Source organism: Oenanthe melanoleuca, chromosome 6 (genome assembly GCF_029582105.1).
Source record: "Oenanthe melanoleuca isolate GR-GAL-2019-014 chromosome 6, OMel1.0, whole genome shotgun sequence".
In the NCBI taxonomy this organism is placed as follows: Eukaryota; Metazoa; Chordata; class Aves; order Passeriformes; family Muscicapidae; genus Oenanthe; species Oenanthe melanoleuca.
Window position 1 is genome coordinate 10,482,932 of NC_079340.1, and position 23,243 is coordinate 10,506,174.

General features: G+C 39.0%; 1 protein-coding gene across 1 annotated transcript in view; it reads right to left on the reverse strand.

Moving 5' to 3' along the window:
• SH2D4B (SH2 domain containing 4B) overlaps window positions 1–23,243 on the reverse strand; it is a 56,052-nt gene that overhangs the window by 31,276 nt on the left and 1,533 nt on the right. The window contains exons 2-4 of the mRNA XM_056495158.1: window positions 12,622–12,770; window positions 11,373–11,520; window positions 4,013–4,157 (exon numbers count right to left, since the gene is read on the reverse strand). Of these exons, the coding sequence (XP_056351133.1) occupies window positions 4,013–4,157; window positions 11,373–11,520; window positions 12,622–12,770 (442 nt within the window). The remainder of the gene's footprint in view (window positions 1–4,012; window positions 4,158–11,372; window positions 11,521–12,621; window positions 12,771–23,243) is intronic.

The following is a 23,243-nucleotide window of genomic DNA, read 5'->3' on the forward strand; positions in this document are numbered from 1 at the left end:
TTGGGACTTCTAGTTCTGACTTAAGTAGAAACAGATTCTTTTTCTTAGCTGGCTGTCCTTTTACAGTAAATTTACTTCTGCCATGACCCCTGTGAAAAACACTAGTAGTGTAGTCAGTCAATATTCTCAGTGGGGAGATTATATACCTGGAACAAAAAGCCCTAAAAGCTCTGAATCACAATAACAGATCCATATGTCTAGCATAACAAATTACCACAAATTATCATTTACATACTCTTACATCTTTCTTTTATTTCATGGAATAATGTAAGGACTGGCAAGATGGGAAAATCAGGAATTTGTCAAGCCCATGAGAGATCCACAGCCAGGTCCTTTATGTGAAAGCTGAAAAAACCCCAAACATATGCTATGAATATGCATTGTAATTTTCACATTATTTTGTTTTAGTTTTCTCCTTGTTAAAAATCATTAGAAGCTTGTTTATGATCTCTTCAAAATGACTAACTAATAGATACAATTCAATCTTCAGATTTTCTGAGTGCACATACAAATCACACAGTGGTTTTTTTTCCCTTTCCTAAGTGGAAAATATAACTTCAGTTCAGCAATTTTATCTGAATAATCCCATTCCTATTGAACAATGCACTATGAGACCTACTGGAGTTCAGAGGACACATATATGTAAGGTTGAGATTAGTTAATGCATAGCTAAACTGGGGAGCACTCACTTTAAAATTCAGCATTTATCAATGCTCCTGCCAGTAAATTCACTTGAATTTTTGGGGAACATAAATACCCAATGAATTCCTTTGAAATTGGGAAAAAATAAATTCATAGACACATAAAAACATAAGAACATAAAAATATAACAATATAAAAAAAGCTGTAATGAGTCAGCCTGGTATCCTCCTTTCAAGAGAGACCAAAAGTAGGTGCTCAGGGAAAGGCAAAAGAATAGATCAACTCACTCATCTCTTTCTACATTTTTGCTGAAATAATTTTTTTCTGGAGATGAATAGAGCTGGTCAGATATCTGAGCACTTCCCTGGCTGATTCAGTCTGCAGGGCTTTGTAAGTGTATTAACAGAATGCCTCTTACAATATTCAATCAGATGAATATTGAGGCTACAGCTTTTCCTATCAAGTTTCACAGATCCTTTTTTTGCTTGCACAAAGAGAGGTCACACTTAAATAAGCTAAAAACCTGAAAATGGGATAGCACACAGAAATGTCCAAAACTAATGAGAATACATGCCTTCTGCTATCCAAGTTTAGTTTCACTTCTCAGTTTCAAAAATAAGAGTTTTGAACAATAGACTCTCTGAATAAGTCTTCCACTATTCATCTTTTCACTTGCCAACCAATATCCCTGCTCAACTTCCAAGCTTACAGCTGCCCTCTAAAAAACCCCAATATATATCTTTTATATGAAATCAAAGTGTGTAATTACTCTCACAGCATCATTTTCTCCTTTTAGCACCGATTTCCCAAGTTATTCTACATTTGTTATTTAGTACACTAAAAAGCTCTAAAATCATGTATTTCAATTAACACAGCAGTTCTATGGGCCATTATTGTTCTCTGGCAAACAGCAGAAGAGAACTGAACCCAACAACAGAAACTAATATTAGCACCACTTTGCTTATTGCCTTGGCAATAAACAGCTGGGGGATTATGTGATGAGGAGAGATGAATCCCCATCACATTCTGCATTCCATCTACTAAACAAATTAGTGGTGTCATCAATATCATTTCTACAGTTCATTTCTCTCCCCAGTTCCTGCCCTGCAGCACTGAGCCCTGTGCAACAGGGCAGGGCTCACCTCAAGGAGGTAAAACCCAAAGGAGCCTGGGCTTGTTCCTAATAGGCAACATGGTCTCCACTGCAGGTTTGTAGTGGCAAAAAATGTAAATATTACATCTGCTTGTAATTCTCTTATGCATTCATGCATTTATTTATTACTTAGAAAAGCTTACTTGTGGAAGCTTTGCCCTAATTTCTCTAAATTTCCTCTCAGTGCCCCACAGGAATACTTGCAGACAAAATGGAAGGATTGCCATAAAAAGAAAAAAATATCTGGAACTGAAATAAGAAATGAAAAATCTGGTGAACCTGAGGTACTAAATAATTTCATAGCAAGTTCAGATGTTCCCACTTCCAAATATTTGTTACTATCTGCTGCACATTTTGTCTCCTGCAATAAAGTTAAGGAAATGGAAGATGTTAAAATGCCTGAGGAAACCCAGTGCAAAGTTTGATAGCACAGTCTAAAGCAGCCAGCAGCTGGTCTCAGATAAGGCACTGAACACTGCATCTTCCCATCTTCAGTTGTCACACCCATTTGCTAATGGAGCAGTTCTGAGCCCTCAAACCAACAGGGATAAATTGAGACACTGAGATAAGCACAAGAGGATAAACAAGGATATGGAACACTCCAGTCATTAGTCTGCAGTTAGTTTAATGCTAAATCCATTACTGCTAACAGCACAACTGTGGCAGCACAGAATTTACAGCCCCAGAGAGAAGGTGCTGAGCTGCAGCCACTGGGGCACAGGGACTGCAGGGGACAGAACTGCTCCAGAGCATACAGAGTACCCCAAAGCTCCCACCAGAAAAAGTACTGGCAGACTATCCCTGCCAGCATGTGATGCAGCCTCAAGTGTTCTAACAGCCCAAAAATTACAGAACTCACAGTCAAAACCTTTCTTAGCTTATGCCTTTTTCTCCCTCTCTTCTCCCATAATTATTCTGTTGCATTTTTGATGTCTATCCCTGCACAAACAGCATTCCTCAGGAAAACAGAGGCAACAATTTAAAGCAACAGCTATCTCATTAATGCAACAGTAAGAAAATGATACCTGGTTTTAGTGGCGTTTGTAGTGTTTTATTTCAGTGTAAAGGTAACCTGGATTAATTTTTTTCTTTTAACAACATGGTTGAAATGTATTTTCTTTCCTTATATAGCATCAAAGAAATCCTTAAGTACATAATCCCACCCTTTATGCTAGGTTGCCAGCTGATGCTGATTTTCTGTACAACTAAGGGGCTACTTTTTCCCCAACTCATTTTGCTCTCACATACTGAAAATACACAAAGTTAGCTTTTCTTTCCATATAAGTATGTTCACCTGGATTTAGATAATTCTCCAGAAAATAATTATCTTTATTGACAGTGTAATATTCAGAGGTTTTATTGATCAAAATTAACACACCCTCTTATGAACTTGGAAAATGGCACCAGGATATCTTATAGATTTAATTCATCTTGTAGAGAATGATTCATTATCAGATCAATTCCAGGTAATAGCACTCCATTAATTAATCCTCAGGAATTAATGAAGTGATGACTAAAGTCATAAAATAAACTAATTGTATCTTTTGAAATTTATTCATAATGTGGACTTTCACTTATCTACAGTATTAATGTATACATCTATATAATAATATAGTTGTTGTGTTCCTTGTAGGCTTTTAAAAATCACCCAAAAATTTAAATTAATCACAGTTATGATATTCATAAAGAATTGCAGGCTATCCAAAAAGGAACTTCCATAGAGTGAGATGATGATGATGATTACCATCAGGTGTCTTTTTTAGAGCAACAAGCTAGGTATGATCTACTGTAAACTTTTGGAATGAAGTGAATTTCAGCATTGACATCATAGCTTCACCCCACTACCATATGGAAGCAATTAAAATACTGATGAAGACAGATTTTATCTCTTCAGAGAGAGCTGAGGACAAGCTGTCAAAATAACTGTGCCCTGAGTTATTACTTCTAAGCCAAAACTGTTAATTAAGTACATTAGACAGAATTTAATGATCTCAGTCATTGTACACAAAAGATTTTCTATAAGGCACTGACAGAGACTCAGAAAGAAATCCAAAACTTCTGTTTGTAATTTTAAGCTGGCAATTTCCACCAAAATAATACAGCACTTTGTATTGCTGTGGGTGTAGGAGATTTCTGGCCACAGTTTCTCCATTCTGCCAGTTCCTTTCACTGCTTTCAGGAGGGCATTGGTGCTTGGGGAGTTTTAGTTTTACTCACACTGCTCTTCCCACTCCAGGTCGTGGTCGCTGTGCTGGCTGTGCTGCTGAGCTTGCTTCAGGCTCAGGTACAGCTCCTGTGCCCGGATTTCTTCCTGCTGCCTGATTAGCTCCTCACCTTTCTGCCTCTCCTCTTCTTCTCTTTTCTAGAGAAAATGAAGCCACAAGTGACTAAAAAAGAAGAATGTGCCAGAAATGGAGACACTGCTCCAGCTGCTTCCTGTCACAGAGGGGCTGTGTTAGCTTGGACAAATCACTCTCTTCTAACTTTGGGCTTCTCACTCTGACAACAGGCATCCCTGAATTTTCCCACCTCTTGGGAATTCCTGAGGAGGTACATTTTGAGACCACAGGCATCACAGGAATGAGGAGCATGTAAGCATCTAAGATCTGAAAGCTGTACAGAAAACTTCACGTGGCACCAAAGCCTGTGCTGTCCTCCAGCCTGTGAGCAAAGCTTGGCTTAAGCCCAGGTTTAACTGAAGGTACTGCTGCCTTCTAGCACCACTCTCATCATCCACAGAACCTCAGAGTGCAGGGACTGATTCATTGCTGTTCTTGCTTTAGTGACTGTCCCAGTGGGGCATCACAACCAGCACAGGGAAGAGTATTTTCCCAAAATTGAGATCACTACATTCTGGAGGAAAAGGCAGATCCTCAGCACACAACAGTCACACTGCAAAAATAGCCAAGCCAAACATGCCAAAAAGGTTCATTTCCAAGAAAGCCTTAAAAGAGGTGGAAATCCCTCATATTACTGATAACATAGGAGCTCAATTAATGCTGAACTAGGAATCTGTTTTACAATGAATTTTCCCAAATCCCTTAGGTGCCAAAGAAACAGATTTAAATCATATAGTTGAATTGAAGCCCACAAAAAAACTCAAAACTGAACTTCATTAATTCTTATTCATATTATTGAAATAACTTGAATTACAAATAAAACCAGTTTTTATTTAATTTTAGAATGGAACCAACAATATAGCCTTATGAGGAACAAACTTATAGGTAAGAATTTTTTTTAAAAATCCCTGAGTAAAACCACCTTGAATTACTAGTCTAGTTACCTGACCTAAACTATAAGCAAGGGAAAATTATAAGGGAAACCTTTAACCTGCAAAATGTTAATCCTATGAAATTTCCAGGGTGAAGGTTAAGGGTCCAACCCCTAATGTTGCATGATTATATGAACAATACATTAGGCTGCTCTTATTATTTCTGAGAAAGAAAAGCCTAGTATTGTTCCTCACTCAATTCTAATGCTACTATCTTGGATTATTTCTAACATCATCCTTCCATTGTTATTTCCTGGCTCCTAAAAACATGAGCTGAGTGGACAGTTCTTTATTTTTGAAAAGTCAATGCTGTTAGACAATGTTAATTTCAAAGCCAAGCAGCTGCCTCTGGAAAAATAAATATATATTTTTAATATCTATGTAGAATTAGGGATTGCATGTTTTAGCTGCAATCTTACTTATTCTCTTACTGGAAAAAAATATGAGATCAACTGTTCTTTATTCTTATGAAGAGAATATTTATTCACTTAGCTTTACTACCTAAAAAAATTCAATATATCCAGTCTATCCTTCAGGAAGATGGACAGACACAGAAGCAATCCTGGGTTATCAGAATATTTTCTATTCAACATCTTAAACCACAAGGTAAACTTAAAATAGAGGAGGGGGAGAAAAATCAATCTCACTGCAGTTCCCTGAATCACACCAGAGTTTTGTTGTAAATTTGGGCTTTTTTTAAATGTAGCTGTTGTTGAAACATTTCTAGTACAAAGATGAAAGGGTCTAAGAAAAAAGTCCACACATACCCAAAAACTAGAATTCAGGCATAGTTTGAGTTCTCAATGGAAGGCAACATTGCCAACTAAGAAAATCCTACCCTTTTAACTGAGAAGGAGATTTAAGCCAAAGAAGAGGCAACAACAAAAACTTCACACAGGCACTTGATTGTGAATTCACCAGAACTTTTCCACATAATTTTCCTTTTTACAGAAAGAGGAGATTTAATTTCTATTTATTGAATTAGTGCACAGATGTGCAGGTATTTTGCCCAACTCCTTCAAGGTGTGTGAGAGAAGAAACAATCCTTGCTGGTATGACACAGGAAAGAACAGCCATCCTTTTGCCAAGTACAGCAGTGTGTGTTTGCATTTAAAATTAACAATTTTCACATTTACTCCTCTGGAAGAATCCAGCAAGCAGTTTGTCTGCTTCTCCTCAGGAATCCAGTCCTGCACATCAGAGCTGGGAGTGAAGAGCTGTCATACCTACAAACACCATCTTCTGCCTGACACTTGAGAGAGATTGTTCTCTGTGCCTGACCCTTTCAGCTCTGCCAAAATAATTAGGAAGGTGATAATTCAGTGCAGAGCTGCAAATTGTTGAGAAGCACCAAGTTGCCAAAACAAATCACACTGGTAATTCAACAGGCAGCAGTAATCCTCTCCATCCTTTCCTCCACTGGAGAGTTTGAACATGCTAAATGATCTAATCTATCCTCTGGCAGCTGAGAATTTACCACAAACTTGTTTCTGTCTATGTGTGTCTCCCTGTGTTTCAAAGCTTTACTGTGGGCAGCTATAAATAATATTTAATATTAGCCATGGTGAGTGTTGCAGTCCAAGGCAGATGAAAGGAGATTAAGTCATCATTTAGTTTTTGCTGCAGAAAGATTTAAAAAATAAGCTGGGGAAAAGGCAAAAATAGAGCAATGGGGTTTTTTACAGAGGAAAACTGGGCTCCTGTCTGCCACAGCTCTTGGGGTTTTCCTGGGGAGTCTTAGGGGATGCAGGACAGCTGAATGACCACCATCCTACCCAGGGCAAAATCCATAAAGTGTGCTTGGTACAACAGCCCTCCCTGAAATCCTGCCTGGGACTCTGTCAGTGCTGCAGGCTGGAATTGTCTCTGTCAGCCCTGAGAGCTGCAGCCAGCTGCACTGCAGCTGCAGAGAACCCCCTGAGCCCTCTCAGCAGCCACCTGGGCCAGGGAACACATTCAGGAAGGAAGTCTGATAAGCCCAGGGCCCCTGCTGCAGGACAGGCAGGCACAGCCAGCTGAGCTCAGAGATCAGCTGCTCTCCAGACACACCTGGCAGGTGCCAACAGAGCTCTGAGTAACAGCAGAAATATGTCCAGCTCTTCCCAGCCTTTTTCTGAGAAAATTCACTTGCACCAGAAAATAAAGTGTTTGCAGAAAAATTATTTTCTTCTCTACTACCACCATCTCAAAAGGAACACAGGCTTTGCATTGCTTCACTGTGCATGTATTTGCACAGAGACAAATGTATGAAATGCACTCATGCCTTATGCAGAAGCTAAGAGATTTCAGCCATGGATGTGTCCCAGGACATGCTATTCACACATCTCATACAAGGAGGTACCAGCTTACTGTGACTCACAAAGACCCTGTGTTCCATGAGCTGGAAAGCAAAGCTAAGGATCATTCCTGGTTGGGAGAAATCTCACATTTACTGCACAAGGCTCTGCTTGAGTAATTTGCCACAGATCCAGTGACCATCTACCTAAAATTTGTCTCTGGATCTTACAGACTCTGCACAGCTTGAACTCCTGACATTAAGCTACTCTCATTAGTGGCTCAGATTTTCCCATTTACCCATGGAAAACACCCGAGCTTTGCTAGTTTTTACCAGCAATCAGACTGAAGACAGTGGCTTCAGAAGTGCAATGATTAGTGATGTCACTGAGCAAGAAATTTTTCTTTACAATCAATTGCAGTTACAAGTAGGACAGAGAAAACCTGAAGACCCAGTTCCCAACCAAAACTAACAGCTGCCTCATTTACAACACTTTTCAAAAGATAATGGCATAGGAAAAAAAAATTATTACTGAACTGTGGACACACAAAAAGAAACAAAATAAAGTATTACTGAATTGTTGTAATTACCATTGAAATAACCCAACTAAGGCACTTGCAGAATGAATTGGGTGCTGAACACTAGCAGGAAGCTGTTGCCATATTCCTAGATTCTAAATCTGCTGTCTTTGGGAAAGAGTTCAATGTTTTCTTGGCACAGCAAAGCACAGAGCTGAACTTACAGCTTATTTGCACTTGGAGGTAACAGTCCCACTCAAGTGGTTGACGTTTACTTGGAGACAAGAGTTTTTTCCAGATCAAGACAGGATGCTCACTGCTCTGTTGTAAGAAGCCCACAGTACTGCAAATGGCAATGGTGACAGTTCACTGTATTCCTAAACTCCACATCTGGCAGCAATTTTCTGAGGAATCAGGTCCACAGCACTTGGGGGCACAGTAAAGCTTTCAGACATGTGTTGAAAGCTCATCCAAGCTCAATAGAAAGTGTATTCTTTCTACTGAGCATAAGGTTAATTAGATATTTCCTGAACAGAAGCACTAATTGTCCTGTTCTCTGAAGGTTGATTCTCAACCTATCTTCTTTGATGAGACACATTTCATCTCCCAGGGAATTTTTAAGAAGCAATCTAGCTCTGCTGTCAACTGTTCTTTTATTATTAAATTTGGCAGGTATCTCATGTTGTCATAAGGACAGTACTTAGCTATTAATATTCTCTTGCTTTGTGTAGACCACAAGAAGATTGAACTGAGAGAAGATCTCTTTTATTTCCAAATGTAGCTGAAGGATACCCACCCCTGGCTGGATGACACTCACATCTTTAATTTGCCTTAGCTCTGCACATTGTTCAGACTCTTAATGACAGCTACTGATAACCATAGAAAATTATGCCTATGATCTCATAGCCTTTGTGAGTTAGCAAAAAGATTAATGATAGTAATTGGGTCTCTTATTTGTCCTTTGCAATATGTGCAAAAAAGAATAGCTGTCCTTAAACTGCAAAAATAGACTAGTCAACGTTTATATTCTAGCATCATAAATTAAAGGCAATTCTGCTTAAGAAACACCAAGGAAAGCAATACTTTTCAAACAGTGTTGGGAAAGGAAATAGGGATCATCATTCACTTTGATATGTAAGATATCATTTATCTAGTGCAGACAGCCTTAATGTCCTGTGATAGGTCAAGAGGAATAAAAGCATCTTAAAAAGGAGTGTTTGAGACACATATGGTTAGAAATTAAACATGCCAGCAGAAAGGAGATAGTTTCAATTTCCCAAGTCAAACTGCTGCAAGAGGATGAAGCATTAGCAGAGACTGAACTTTCCATACCTCAGTTTGGACATCATCACAGAAGGATGATTACCATTTTAAATCTGTTGAAGCATGCTTGCCTACAGATCTGCATCAAATTCCACACCCTTTTCTTCATTCTATCAATGACTTCTGTCATACATCAGCAGATTCATTAATTCATCTTTTTCCCGGTACCTTAGTTCTATTCCCTTCTTGTAGCTGGATGTGGGTTCCAGAAACACAACTTTCTTTTCCTGTCTAGAAACCATGCACATTGTACAAGACCTGATTTTTCAAGAGCAGGTAAAGGGCATTTTAAAAAAGCAATCACTGCATCATATCTTGTTTCTAAACTAATTTTTTAAGCCAAAGAATTCCTTTCTGCTTTGTCTTGTTTTGAAAACTTTGGTCCACTTATTTAAATTTTTGCAAATTCTGTCTTCAAATACTTGATTTAAGGGAAACTATTGGGAAAGAAATGGTTTCTACTTCCTCAATAGAATAAATATGTTGTCAGCTTTGAGAAGAAAGATAAATGAATCCTGGCCAAAGTTAAGTATTTGAAATTCAAAGTAGAAACTGAACCATAATCTCATCCCACTTCCAGCAGAGCTCCTTGCTCCTGCCAGGCACACAGCTGGACAGGACCTGCTCATGTCCAGGGAAACACAGGTCACTGTGACATTGCCTTTCCATCAATATGAAAATGGGCAGAATTTGGTGCTATTCCTTTCAATTGTATCAACAACTGAACAATTAGCTTTCCTCAATAGAAAGCTATGAATACTGGCCACTGAAAGTCTCAGAAGTTGCTCACTCTGCCCTTTGGAAAAGTCTCTTTGAAACAGAACAGTAACAGTGAGCTTGTGGACATTTTCCCCATCAAAAAGGGAAAAATTTACAGTCCTGTAAATCAGCCACAGAAATATAAGTGCACACTGTCAGCCTTTGTTCAAGAGGGCTTTGCTTTCCAGAGAGCAGAGGAAAGAGTGTTTAATTAGTTGCTCTGCTCATTATTCATTCATTAATATAGCACTTGAAAGGTATACTTTCATTACTCACTGACATCAAATTTCAAAGGCCCCATTCTCTCCTGTGAATTCAAATTAATTGTGCAAAGGTAAATCAGCAACTCTGTGCAGCCTGCTCTGCAGGAGCCACCCTGGCTTTGTGCTCCACAGCCACCTCAGATCCCAGACCCACAGTGTGCAGTGACAGGAAATTTGCTGTTTGCAATCAAACCACATAAACCCAACACTGAGTTTGCAGCAATCCCCTTGTCACAAGGGAGGGACAATGGGAAAAGTCTATTCCTGCTTTCCACACCTAAATCACTGCACCAGGAAAGGAAGGAGAGGCACAGAGAGCTGTCAGCAGGGGAGAGTTGTGTGGATGGAAGGTACTGGATCCTCAGTCAGATTTTCCACAGCCTTTCTCCATGGAAACTCAGCCTCACCAGCTGTGTGCAGTCCCTGCAAGCACATCCCAGCCTCAGAGGACTGTCATGACTTCTCTGCACACTGAACCCATCATATTTTACTTCCTCACTTTTAAACAGCTTTTTATCTTTATCAAGTAATATGAACAGGGTGGGCAGAGCCATTTCCTATTTAGTTTTGAGATTGCTATTTTCGACTAGAAAATGTGAAAAAAAAAATTTATTTCCAACAAACATTAAAATACTGTAACTGAACTCATCAAAAGTTCATTGTGAAGTCAACAAAAATCAGGCAAATTAACTTCTCCCAGCAAAGCCAACTGGACTTCTCCCATATGTTGAGTGGAGGAAGGATCCACCCCTTATTATTTTGAAGGAAGTAGTGACACAATTTTGAAGTTCATTATGTGAACAAACTCATCCAAAATACACAGAGTACATTCAAGCAAACTAACTTAAAATGAGATCTTTCCCAATTGTACATTTTTTTTCCCCAGGATGATTCACCCAGCACAGCTGACTGAACAATTCTGCTAATGTGTGAGCTGAATAACCAGTTTGATTGTTCTGGCACTTCTGAATGAGACCTGCAATTTTTTCTCATTGCTTACCCAGCTGTTCTGCTGCACACCACGTAGCTATCTGTATAGTCCAGAATGAAAATTACAACTCTGGATTTTAAAGCTTATTAATAAGCATGCACTGAAGGTGACAAGAACTCTACATGAAATCTACATGAAAACACTATTAAAAAAAAACTTAAATTGCTCTATGCAAACCTTCAGTTCCTCCTGAATTTTTTCTTCCTCCAGTTTGGCTGCTTTCCGATCTTCCATTTCTATTTTCCATTTTTCTGCCACTATTCTGGCTTTTTCTTGAGCCATAGCATCACGAAATTTCTTTGTTATTTCAGCTTCCTTTTGTCTCCTTCAAAAAGGGTGTGAAAATAAAAATTTAATGCACTAATTTTCTTAAATTGAGGATCAATACTTACTCACTGGTTGCAATAATTAATTACCATAAGACTCTATGGAAAGATGCAAGCAATGAATTAAAATGTGTTTAACAAGAGACCTACCACAAGTCATATTTGAAGAAACCACCCAGAAAGCAGACAATTTACAATTTTTGACAAATTACTAATTAAAATAGCACTTCTAAGTTAGACAAGTACTTCTTGGATGTCTTTAAGTCATACCTTATATTTTTCTATTAGTCTAGCACAGCATGGTTGGGAATTTATTGCCTTTCAAATACCAGTACAGATGACTCCCAAATTCTTATGCTAGGTTGTTTATTATTACTGACAATGTAAAAAGAATTCAGAGCACAGGTTAAAGGTTTCTATCCCTGCTTAAATATGCAAGCACTTGAAGAAAGGATAATCTCATATGAAAAAGGATAACATGGAATAACCTGATATTTAAACAGTCATTTTTCAGTGCTGCACTACAAAGGGAAGTGTGTGAGGCAGGTGGCCAAATTCCTAACAATATCAAGCATCAAAACACTTTTGAATCTCCCCCAAACCTGGAAAAGGCCCTGCTAGAGACATCTGCATGGTACTTTGTATAATGAGTTTTTGAACTGCTGCAATAAGAATTAATACGAGCAAAATGCAAATAAAACCATATTCAAAAAGGATTTTATGTACCAAGCCCCCATTGTGGGCTCAGAACTGTGATATAACAAACATATCTAATTTAATCACCTCAAAACCAGACTGCTTCATTTTTCTTTATTTACAGCCTGGTCAATGGCTTAGCTAAATTCCCAACAGAGAAAAAAGTCGGCACCGCTTTTTTTACAAATGAGGGTTTTTGGCTTTCAATATTCAATATAAACAAAATTACTTTTTTTACATGCTGAAAACCTGACAAAACAAGTGAAAGCAAACATCCATAAGACATTCTTACCAGTTGTACCCAACATCACCTGCCACCTTTCTGCACGGTGATGAGCTCAGAGTGTGGGATGCTCACCACAGCTCCCCTGCCTCCCTCTGTGCCTGCAGTGTGGGATGCTCACCATAGCTCCTCTGCCTCCCTCTGTGCCTGCTGCCGGGCCCGCTCTGCCATGAGCTCCTCTGAGATCTGCTCGTAGGGTTTGTCCCCTGGAGCCTCCCCCATCACCCAGACCCACACCTCGCCGTCCTTGCCCCGCAGCCACTGCACGCGCTTGCCGTCACCTGCAACGAGAACAAACCCGGACACAGCACTGCCTCAGGCCCTGCAGAGACACACAGGGGAGATGGGGAACCTGCAGCTCAGAAAGCATGAACCTTGCACTTTACATTTCATCAAAAGCATTGCTCAGCGGTCCAAGGAAATCGTCAGGTTGGACCAAACCTGGCCAAACGCTGGGGCAAAAAAATAAAAAGGTTCTTATGCTGTGGATTACCCAATCTTTAAAGACTCACTGTCCCACAAAAATAAAAATTATTAATTCCCAGAATTCCAGTATTATAATCCCTTTTTAACTGCTATATTTTCTTGCTCTGCTCAACAATGAAGAGCATGGAAAAAAGAGATGGGGCAAAACCAATAGCCAGTGATATTATGTGACTAAAAATGTTTTGTGCACAGGAGTGTGGAGCAGGTAGAGAGACTTCATGGGAGCACCTCCAAAGAATCCAGAAATTTGCTGGTCCCACTGTGTGAAGCAGGAGTTTCAGGGAATCTGCATCCTCAGAGCACACCACTCAGTGCTGCAGAACTTATTCTGCCCACACAGGCAATTGAAAGGGATTAAATTTCTGGTTCAGTTTTCATGACACAAACTACACAAAAACCTATGGCTACTGTGTTGACAGAGTGATTTTAAGAACACCAAGAAAAGCCTGAGAGCTCTTTGCAAAACAGGCTGCATTTGGTGAACCATCAAGGACAGTATCCAAATATAGGACTACAAAGGGCACTAGATTAGAGCCTACCTGAATACATTTTAATAGTTATTTATACTCCCTTAGTTGGTTTGATCTTTTCTTTCTGCTTTTATACATACAACTGTCAAATATTGTAAGCATTTTATACGTTCATAATATGGAATTTGTAGAAATACTGCTTATGCATAAATTTTTGTGTTTTATTTCTTGCAAATTTGCTGAAACTGTCCTCCACAAAAGGAGATTCTGCCACAAACATCATTGCCAAGATGGACATTGGATTTATTTTAAAGAATTCAGGCTACAAGCAGTTTGCATCATTCCCTCTATATTACAGGGAATAATCTAGATTTCATCCTCTTGCCCAAACATCGATATGAGAAAACTGTGCATCACAACATATCTTCCAAAAGGAATCTTGTCTCATGTGAAAACATGAAGAAATGGACAGGGCACCATTTTCCTGAGTAGTTTTTCTCCAGTGTTCCCATAAGAGTTCAAAGAAGCCTCTCCTATTTGAACAGGCAGGCTTTGCTTCCACCTTTTCTCCATCTCTCAGCATCAGCTCAGCTGCTCTCCCCTTCAGCTGCGCCTTGTTCTGAGTGAGCCCGTCTCCATTCAGCTGGATTGAGTTTCCAAGGCACAGTCCATGGGGTGTTCCTGAGTGCCAGGCTGGAGCAGGGGGCTGCAGGAGGCAGTGGGGTGGGGCTGTTGACAGCAGCAGTGTCAGCACCACGCTCACAGGTGTTGACAAGCCAGGCTGGAGGCACAGCGGATCGGGTCTCGCCATGAAAACCAATATTCTATATCAAATTGGAAAATGTAATTTATACCAATCCCAGTGCTGGACTAACGGTGCTAACTTCAAAGAAGGGTGGAAATTTAAGCTAATAGTGTTTTCCTTCAATAACTCTCAAAAGCATTTGCTCTATTAGTCTACCAGATTATGTCTCAGGTTATAAATGTGAATGTATTTCATTGTGGTTCTCACTCTGTACATCTCTGTGTTCCTGTCAACACAACATTTCTGTTGTATTTTTTGGACACAGCATTACAATACCATCTGCTGAGACCTTGCCTGCAAGTTTTTCACCCACTGCATTTCATGGTAAACTACCTTGAGAAGTATGGAATGATTTCCCAGGAGTACTGATTCCATATAACCAAAGGCAGATCTTGTTTTAAAAGCACAGCATGTCTTCTTTCTTCTGAGGAATTTGAATATCCCAGTTGCTCTCCTTTATTTAGTACTTCAAAGAAAACATTGCAAACAACACACCTTGTATTAACTGAACTGTACCATAACTGGTGGATACAAAATACTACTCCAATTCTGAGACAATTTCACTGTTTCTGTTCATTTATGAGCTTATCAGAGGGAACCAGGAAAACATAAAATTAAAAAAAAAAACCTTTTCAGGTAAGCAGACAAATTTTATCTTTGCTTCTCTCAAGGTTTTCTGTGCCAAAGGTTTATAAATGTGTTTCTCAGAGGCACAACTTACCCATTGCAACCCAGCCAGATAAAACAAATAGTTGATTTGCAGACAGGTCTTGAGAAACTGTTCTTTCTCTTCTTTTAAAAAAAAATTGGGTCTTTTTTAAAAAGTTCCACCCAATAGATGTTTAAACACCTTTGAAACCATCAGTATAACATATTGTTAGTTCAGCACTACACACAGTACAGAGCTCTACTGTATATGCATAAAGTAAATGTCCAAATATAGTTCAAGCTGAAAGATTTTTGTATTAAACTATCTGGCAATTTTAACCTCCAGCATTAAACATGTAGATCCCCATATATAATTTTTAAATCATTCAACTTGAGCACATATGACTTAATTCAGATTTTTCTCTAGAAGAAAAGAAGGTCTTTTCACTTCCAACCACTGAATTTACTTAAAGAAATTACTCCCATGCAAATCTTCCCTTAAACCTCTTGCCCATAAAGCTGCAGCTGGGCTTTACTGTACAATCTGATCATAAAACTCAGTAGTTTCTTAGCACAAAATAACATCAAAAATGAGTGTGCAGAAAAAAAAAAATAGCACCTCAGGGAGAAAATCTGGCACTGTGAAAAGAGAATTTGTGCCATACAAAAAGCCTCTGCAGCTTGCAGGATCACTTTCACAGTGAGAGGGGCAGCTCTTCTAGGCTAATGATATTTTAAACTGCAGAACCTATGGCAAAATCAAGAAAGTCTAGAAAATTATTTTCCCTAATATTTGTAGGAAACTAGTGTTGTCTGCTTGGCAAGTAGAGAATTACCACTGTTGAGGGCTGATTATAACAAAATAATTCCTGCTTTAAAATGCCTCTCAAGTATTAATTTTTTTCTGCAAAATAAGATGTTTTGTTAATACATTTTATTTCCAAATTAAAGAGAAATACACAAAAAAAAAAAAAAAATAAAAAAATAAAAAAAAGAAAAATTCAACTAAATATAAAAGGAAGAGGCAGGTCCTGACTAAAGAGATTTGAAATGTAGATGAGGAAGCAAAAGAACTTTATGTTTCAGGCTGCTGAGCCCAGTCACAAAGCCTAGTGAAGAGTCAGGAAACAAAAATTAAACCTCTTGAGCCCCAGTCTTGTGCCTTAACCACAAAAGTACTTTTTTCTTCTTGGAGAGACTGTGGCAGGCTGCAAATAATAACCCTTAGGAAGCAGTGGATGTCAAAGTTAGTTTGGTATTGGAGAGCAGAAATGGAAATATTTTAGAAACAACCTCTGCTTTATCAGGAAAAGTTGCTGAATAATTTACCAGGTCTTCCCCATCCCTGCTCTTCAGATCAGTGATTTATCAGCTTTAATATTCCACCATTTTTTACCTTTGTAGCACCAGAAGAAGACAACATAAACTTTTGTAGTTCTTTTTTCTGAAGCTCATCCATGAATTAGTATCTCACGTGGAGCTTCCCTAAACCTACACCCTCACTGCTTTGAGACCAGCAAACTGGCTCCTTGCTCCACACAAACACCAGGTCAGAAAATGCAAAATCAGTCTCTCAAATTTGCAGCACAATGGGATCACAGCAAAAACTTCCTTGGTCACCTAAAGCCAGGACCAGCAACTCAAGTTTGTATATATAAGAGCCCAGAATCAAAAATAAGGTCATGTTTTCTCTTTGCTATTTGCACACCCAATTCTATAACAAGAATGGAAGTGTAGAACAATAGCTTTAAACAATGGATGAAGCTCCATTATTAAGCTTACAAATTTCTACTGTCTTGCTTAACATATTTTCCTGAGGCCTGTCTCTACACAGCTCACAGCCCTGAAATTTATTATGCATTGGAAATAGGCTGCATGTGCATTAAAAACTGATCAACCTGATCCACTTTTGCCATGGAGAGCTAAACCATAGCTCATGGAGTTTGCTGTGTTTGTAGGGTTGTGGTTTTTTTTTCTTCTGCAATTCAAATAACTGGTGTACTCTGGTCTAAGCAGTGTCCTTTACTTGAGATTTCTTGGCTTTCCAGGCAAATTATTTTTGTGGCTTCTTTAAAGCAGAGGCTTGAATTTTGTTAGTCTGCAGGGTAGATGATGTTCCATTCAGAGTTTCATTAGCTAGAGGATGTCTTAGAAGTGCATTGATTAGGATGAAAATGAGGATGAGAGCTTTAGGCTGTTCTCAATTCCTTGAGCTTAGCCAACATAAGTATTGAATTATCTTTTTTTTTTTTTTACAAACACACAAACAGAATTTCACTTCTTTCTAAGGAGAAAACCTAGGAAATTACTGTGAATGTTTTTGGGAGACTATTCAAATGACAGAATGTACTTCTCAAAACATTAACTGCTGTAAATCCATTAAAATATACAGAGAATAACTAGATGGTAATGAGGAAAGTAATGAAAATAACATCATCCCACAATAAACTGAAGATCTACAATTAATTTGGGCTCTGCCCCTGCTAATAGTCATGGGAGCATAGAATCCCTCTCTTCCCCAAATACATTCAAAAAACCCTTTCATTTCAATTCTTAAGAAGAATGGGGGAAAATTCTGCCCTCTAACATTTCAATTTATGCACCTTTGAATTTCAACACTGTGTTATGTGCCTTTCTATTTAGGGGAGGATTTGCACAGGGAGAAAGAAATTCAGCTGATTACATTAATATATCAATAAGGGTTGCAGGATTTCAGCATTGCTGAAAAATCAGCCTTTTATGGCTCTCCAGCTGCTTCCTGATCATATAAAAAAACTCAATCTTCTGTTTATGGAATTATAGCCTGTTACCATGGAAATAATTATGCTGCAATAAACCCCTGCAGGATCAAATAAAGGAAGAGTGACTGAAGAGAGCAAATATTAAGGGAGGAAACACTTACTCAGATAAGACTCTGGTAATTAACAAATGTAGCAGAGATGACTGCACACAACACTCAAAGTTAAACGGGTTTGCATTAGGGCATGGTATGGATATATACAATATATATACACAGAGGTTTGCTTGAAAGAAACCAAAAAGAAGAAGAAAAAAGAAACACGTAAATAAAATACCATTTAAGGGGCATCTATCCATGTTCCAAATTATTGTGTGGCTCCCTGGCCAAGGCACACCCTTACATGTAATAATTCTGTAATTGGCCAATTTGGACCAGGAGATAACATTCAAAACTCTTTCATAAATTCATTGTTCTAACTCCTTGTACAATCTAGAGACAGCCTCTTGTCTGTCCATTTTAATGTAAAGATATCTGTCCTTTCACTGTAAAAAGCATAAAAATATAGGTAAACATCAGAGGAAAATTGAAGGGTTTAAAATCATTCCCATCAGTACCACTCATTTGAGATTTTTTTTCCCTTCATTAAAAACCATCAAGAACATAGGACCATATTTTCTGATTCTTCATCCAAACTGAATCTTGTAAACAGGGTTAGGTTTCTCACACAGACCTATCACAAAGCTCCCAGGTTTTCCCTTTTAGAATAAAATAAAAGCCAGCCTGCATGGCTGCTCCAGGGTCTGCTGGAAGCTCAGGGCAGGGGGATAAGGGCTCTGTGGGTCATTTTCTGCAGCAGGCTCTCCTGACTAATGCAGGGTGGCAGCTCTGCACTGGCTCCTTTGGCCAGGCACTCAGACCCAGGGAAGCAGGGAGAACTTTACCCCACAGTGGAGCTTTTTAGCACCACAGAAAACAAGTAGACTCAAAGATTGTTGGACTGCATCAGTGTCAGGCTAAATCCACTGCTGACTGAAACACATTGACTTTTCCTGTACCTCCCAAATCCGGCTCTCAAAGCCTGGTTCCTGTGTACTTGAATGTTTTAGTCATTTATGTTAAAAAATGGCAAAATCAGCAAGAAAATATTGAATTATCTTGTGCAAATCCCACATTAGAGGCTGTCCCAGAGACTGGCTGATGCCAGAGGTCTCGGGGAGCAGGACACTGAGGAGGGCACGTGGGCAGGAGAAGGTCCCAGGTAGGCAGCAATGTTCTGCCATCACTTTTCTGCAAAAGAGAGAAATCAGCTGCAGGACAAGATAGAAAACCAAAAAGCACAGACTTATGGCTGATCATAGGAGGTGGGAGAAGTCCCTCTGTGTTTGCTCCATGTGGTGCACACCCGGGTCATCCAGCAGCTGACAGCCCCAGGCTCAGAGAGCTGAGTTTGGGAGCTGCTGTCTAACCCTGCCTCAGCCCTCAGCCACACCAGGCACCTGAGCAGCTCAGCTCTGGCCCAGCACAGAGCACCAACAAAGCTGCAGCACATCTCAAGCTGCTCTACATTGTGAGTGCTGCATTTAAACTTATCCAATGGCTTCCTATAAGGTGGCTCAGTCCCCTAACAAAAACTGTTTTAATCTTCTTGCTTATGTTCTCTTGTTACTTTTCCATCTGTATCTGAATTGGACACAAAGGACAGGACTCTACAGAATTCAAGACCGCATAATACCAGAAATTTCAGAAATACTGAGGTCTGATGCCTCTGTTTAGATTCATATCCAGTCATACAGAGAAGGAGACACTGAACACTGACAGGAGATTTTCTCCATAGGAGATAAACTCTTAGCTGAGTATTAGCAGGGTCTGTAGAGGCCTGAGCATAAATAAGGAATAGATTTCCAAGTTCAAAGTCAGAAAAAGTGTCACTGCATGTCCACCCACTGAAACACAAGCCCACTCACTGGCCTTCCTCTGACACTGATGCATTCTCCAGCCATCCACTTGGGATATTTGAAATACTTGCTTCCAAGCAGCATCATCTATTCTCTAATGGTTTTGTAACACAAATGTCATGTAGACAGATAAATCATTTTTCTGGCCATGCTGTGATAAGCCTACCCTATTTTCTCCCTGTTCTTGTTAAGGACAGGTAAATAAAAGCCTTTACAAGTCGCTCCCATCTAAGTACCACGAGCTGCAGCTCACAAAGAATAAATGTCAGACACAGCAGCAGCAGACCAGCATTGTCTCCCCTCCCACATGACTGTCCTTCAGCTACATAATGCTCAGGCTTTTCTGAGATCTCATTTTGGGAATGCTGACAGTTCTGGGTACTGCATCAGTGTCAGAACCCAAATTGGCAGGGTCTCTGCTTCCTCCCAGCTCAGCTGTAGTGGCTAAAGGGCTCCTGCCTAATCACATAAATATGTTTCTTTGCAAATTGCAAAGCTGCCTGTCAGTCAGCTCCCAGAAAATCCCAAGGCCATCTTGAAATTTTGAGGATACTTCTCTCAGTGATTTTAGCACAGTAGGAATAAGCAAACTGCTTTATTACAATGAAGATAATGTTCCTGAAACATCTGCCCAGGAGCAATTTAAAAGTGAACTGAAAATGGACCTCAAAGAACTCACCTCACCTATGATGTTATTCCAGCACCAGCCAGCAGTCATTATTTAAATTAATTAAAGCTACAGAAGATTTCCTTTATGTTGAATAAGCTCACTAAATGCTATAATTTTGGGAGAGCCCACACAATGCCAAATTCTACTGATAATTTTAGGCAAGGTACAAATAGCAAAAAAAATTGGAACAATTTATTCCATCTCTTCTAAAGGAAATATTTCATTCTGAAGTGAAGTTTATACATTGCTTCCCTTTAGACATCAATCTGGGTGTTTTAAATAGCAGAGAAATTAAAACTGTTGAATAATCTGAACACATTTCATTCACCCCCAAAGTGAAATAATTCCTTCAACATTGACTCATTCTGATACTAATTTCAATTTCAACCTTTTCCCAAGATACATGGAGCCAAAAAATCCAAATACAGAAGCAGGCACCATTTAGCATTTACAGCAGGTGACTAATATTATTTTCTTTGGAAATTAAGAATAAGACTGCACAGATGGGCACACTATTTGGCTTGCTAAACACTCTCAACAACTTACATCTTATTTCATGGTTTGGACTTGTTTGTTTTCTAAACAGCAAATTTCATAGTACTGAATAGGACATTTATGGACAACCTGCACCCAGTGGCACTCAGTGCAGATTTGGGGCCCTTGGCAGCTTGTTTCCAAACAATTAAAAAATACCATGTTAATGATCATTCCCTAAGTCTGTTGATGGTTTTAACTCTAGCACAAGGACTTTCTGACTTGCACATGCCAATCTTTTTGTCTCTGCACTTGTGGTTTCCATAGGACAGCACAATTAAAACACAAGAATGCTCCATCCTCAAGTCACCATAGGAAAACCAAATTGATCTCACAATCACTGCTTTGTTTTGAAACATCCAAGCCTTTTGCTGTGCTGCTGGGTGCACACATCCCACTGTAGCTGAGCTCCTGAATCCATGGGGAATTGCAGCAGCTGGGCTGTAGAACCCCAGATCAAGCAGAAGGCAATTCTCAGAGCACTTTTATTTCGACAAGTGTCCATCACCATTGTCAGCTTTTGTGCCATCTCACCATATCCCATCCCAAGGAGGTGTGGAGAAAAGTTTTCATGTATGGCTATTCAAACTTTAAGGAAAACAGAAAGATTTGAAAGGCAATGCTATGAAGATAATTCCAGTTAAATTAGTATAAAATTATTTTATATAAACACCATGTTGTATTCACAAACAACATCCACGTTTTCCTGTCAATTATGAACTTTCAGAAACTCAGCACAACATTAGAGATATTGAAATCTCACATCTATTCTGCTCTTTCAGGCTATGAAGATATCTAAGATATCTATAAACTCAGAGTAACTCCTGGCCTAAATAAAGCAGCACAACATAAAACGTGTCATGCTGCAGAGTCAAAAACAAAACCCACAGATGAAAAACCTCAAATCCCTCAGTTTCAAGGGAATAAAGAACATGTAATTGTGGTAGCATTGCAATTCTTAGCAGCCACTAATTTAAAACAGGAATAAAACCACTCTGTGTTCTACACTGTGTTGCAGGGGCAGAAGGTCTGGAAATTCACTTGTATATTATGGGCAACTGAAAATTAAGCAGCTTTGAGGTCCAAAAAATGATTATGTCAATTGTCTTCTAGGGAAAAAGTATTTTAAGATAAAAAAATATTATTGGCATCTACTCTGACCCCTTGAGTCTATAGGCAAGACTATTGCACAGTAATTACTATTTTATATTCACAATTTGAAGCTGGCTTTTTTATCTTTTCTGTTTTAAACATGAAACCATCTTCACTGAGAGACCATTTAACATCGCATTGTGGAACAGTGCAATGGAAATCAATTACAAGTATCTGTACAGTTAATGACCAGCTCACCTGAAAGAAGTTATATTTTTCTAGCACTGATGTTTATGAAAGTAAAAAAATATTTCCAGCAGAACCAGCCACCTGACTTGCAAATCTGATTCCAATAGTTCTTCACTACATTTCTGAAGAAAGTAGAAATTCCCTAACAGTGGGCAAAAGTCAAACCTAAGCAATACCTTTAATTGGCAATTTAAGAAGGCAAAATGGAAATGGGTTTTTGTGAAATGTGTATCTGTAACTACCTTTGTCAGAGCAAATATAATCTATAGGGTACTCTGCTGCTCTCCTTTCTCCCATTCCTTATAAATCAGAAAATTAATTACCCAGAAAATGGTCTCCTGTAGTAGGAAACTGAACAGGTTTAATGTATAATTTATATATGGAAATGCAGGTGTCAACACTGTGACAATTCATCAGATAAATATTTTTGCAGTTAGAGTTTTCTGTATCTGTCTCCCTCAAAGAATGAGCATGATACAGATTATCTCAATGATATGATGTTGTTTTGGTATGTGGAGCTGAACTGAATTTTTAATTTTTTTCTCAGCTGCAAATCAATCAAGGAGAACAAGGCTTTAGTACTGTATGAGAGGAGCTCTTCTTGTGCCATCCCTCTCAGAGAGCCACTCACAGTGAGAAAACTAGCATGAAAAAAAAATTGAACAGAATGAGATTTTCCAACATCCACCTTGCCATCTGTGAGGGACATTTCAAACTCCTGCTAGGGCTGGTAGGGTGTTCTGGACATTCCCCCCTCATTTTAAGGCTTCCATTGTAACTTAACCCTGTCATTTCTAATAATAGTATTTGAGTTGATAACTATCTAAGGAAGCACTTTGTAAGGTTCAGGAGCTCCAAATATTTCAAGTCTGACAACTGAATCCAACAATGTCTCTGTACTGGGGTGTTTCCACCATGGGTGTGTTCAAATAAGCAACACTTGAAATGCTGATTGATGTCCCATAACCATTAAAGAGCTTTCTCAAAATCAGCTACCAAGAGTTACCAGGAATCTTGAATATTCAAGCTTTAATAGATTTAAAGACAGGATAAGACCTTTGGAAGGGAAATGAGTGTTTAACATATCTCTGTGA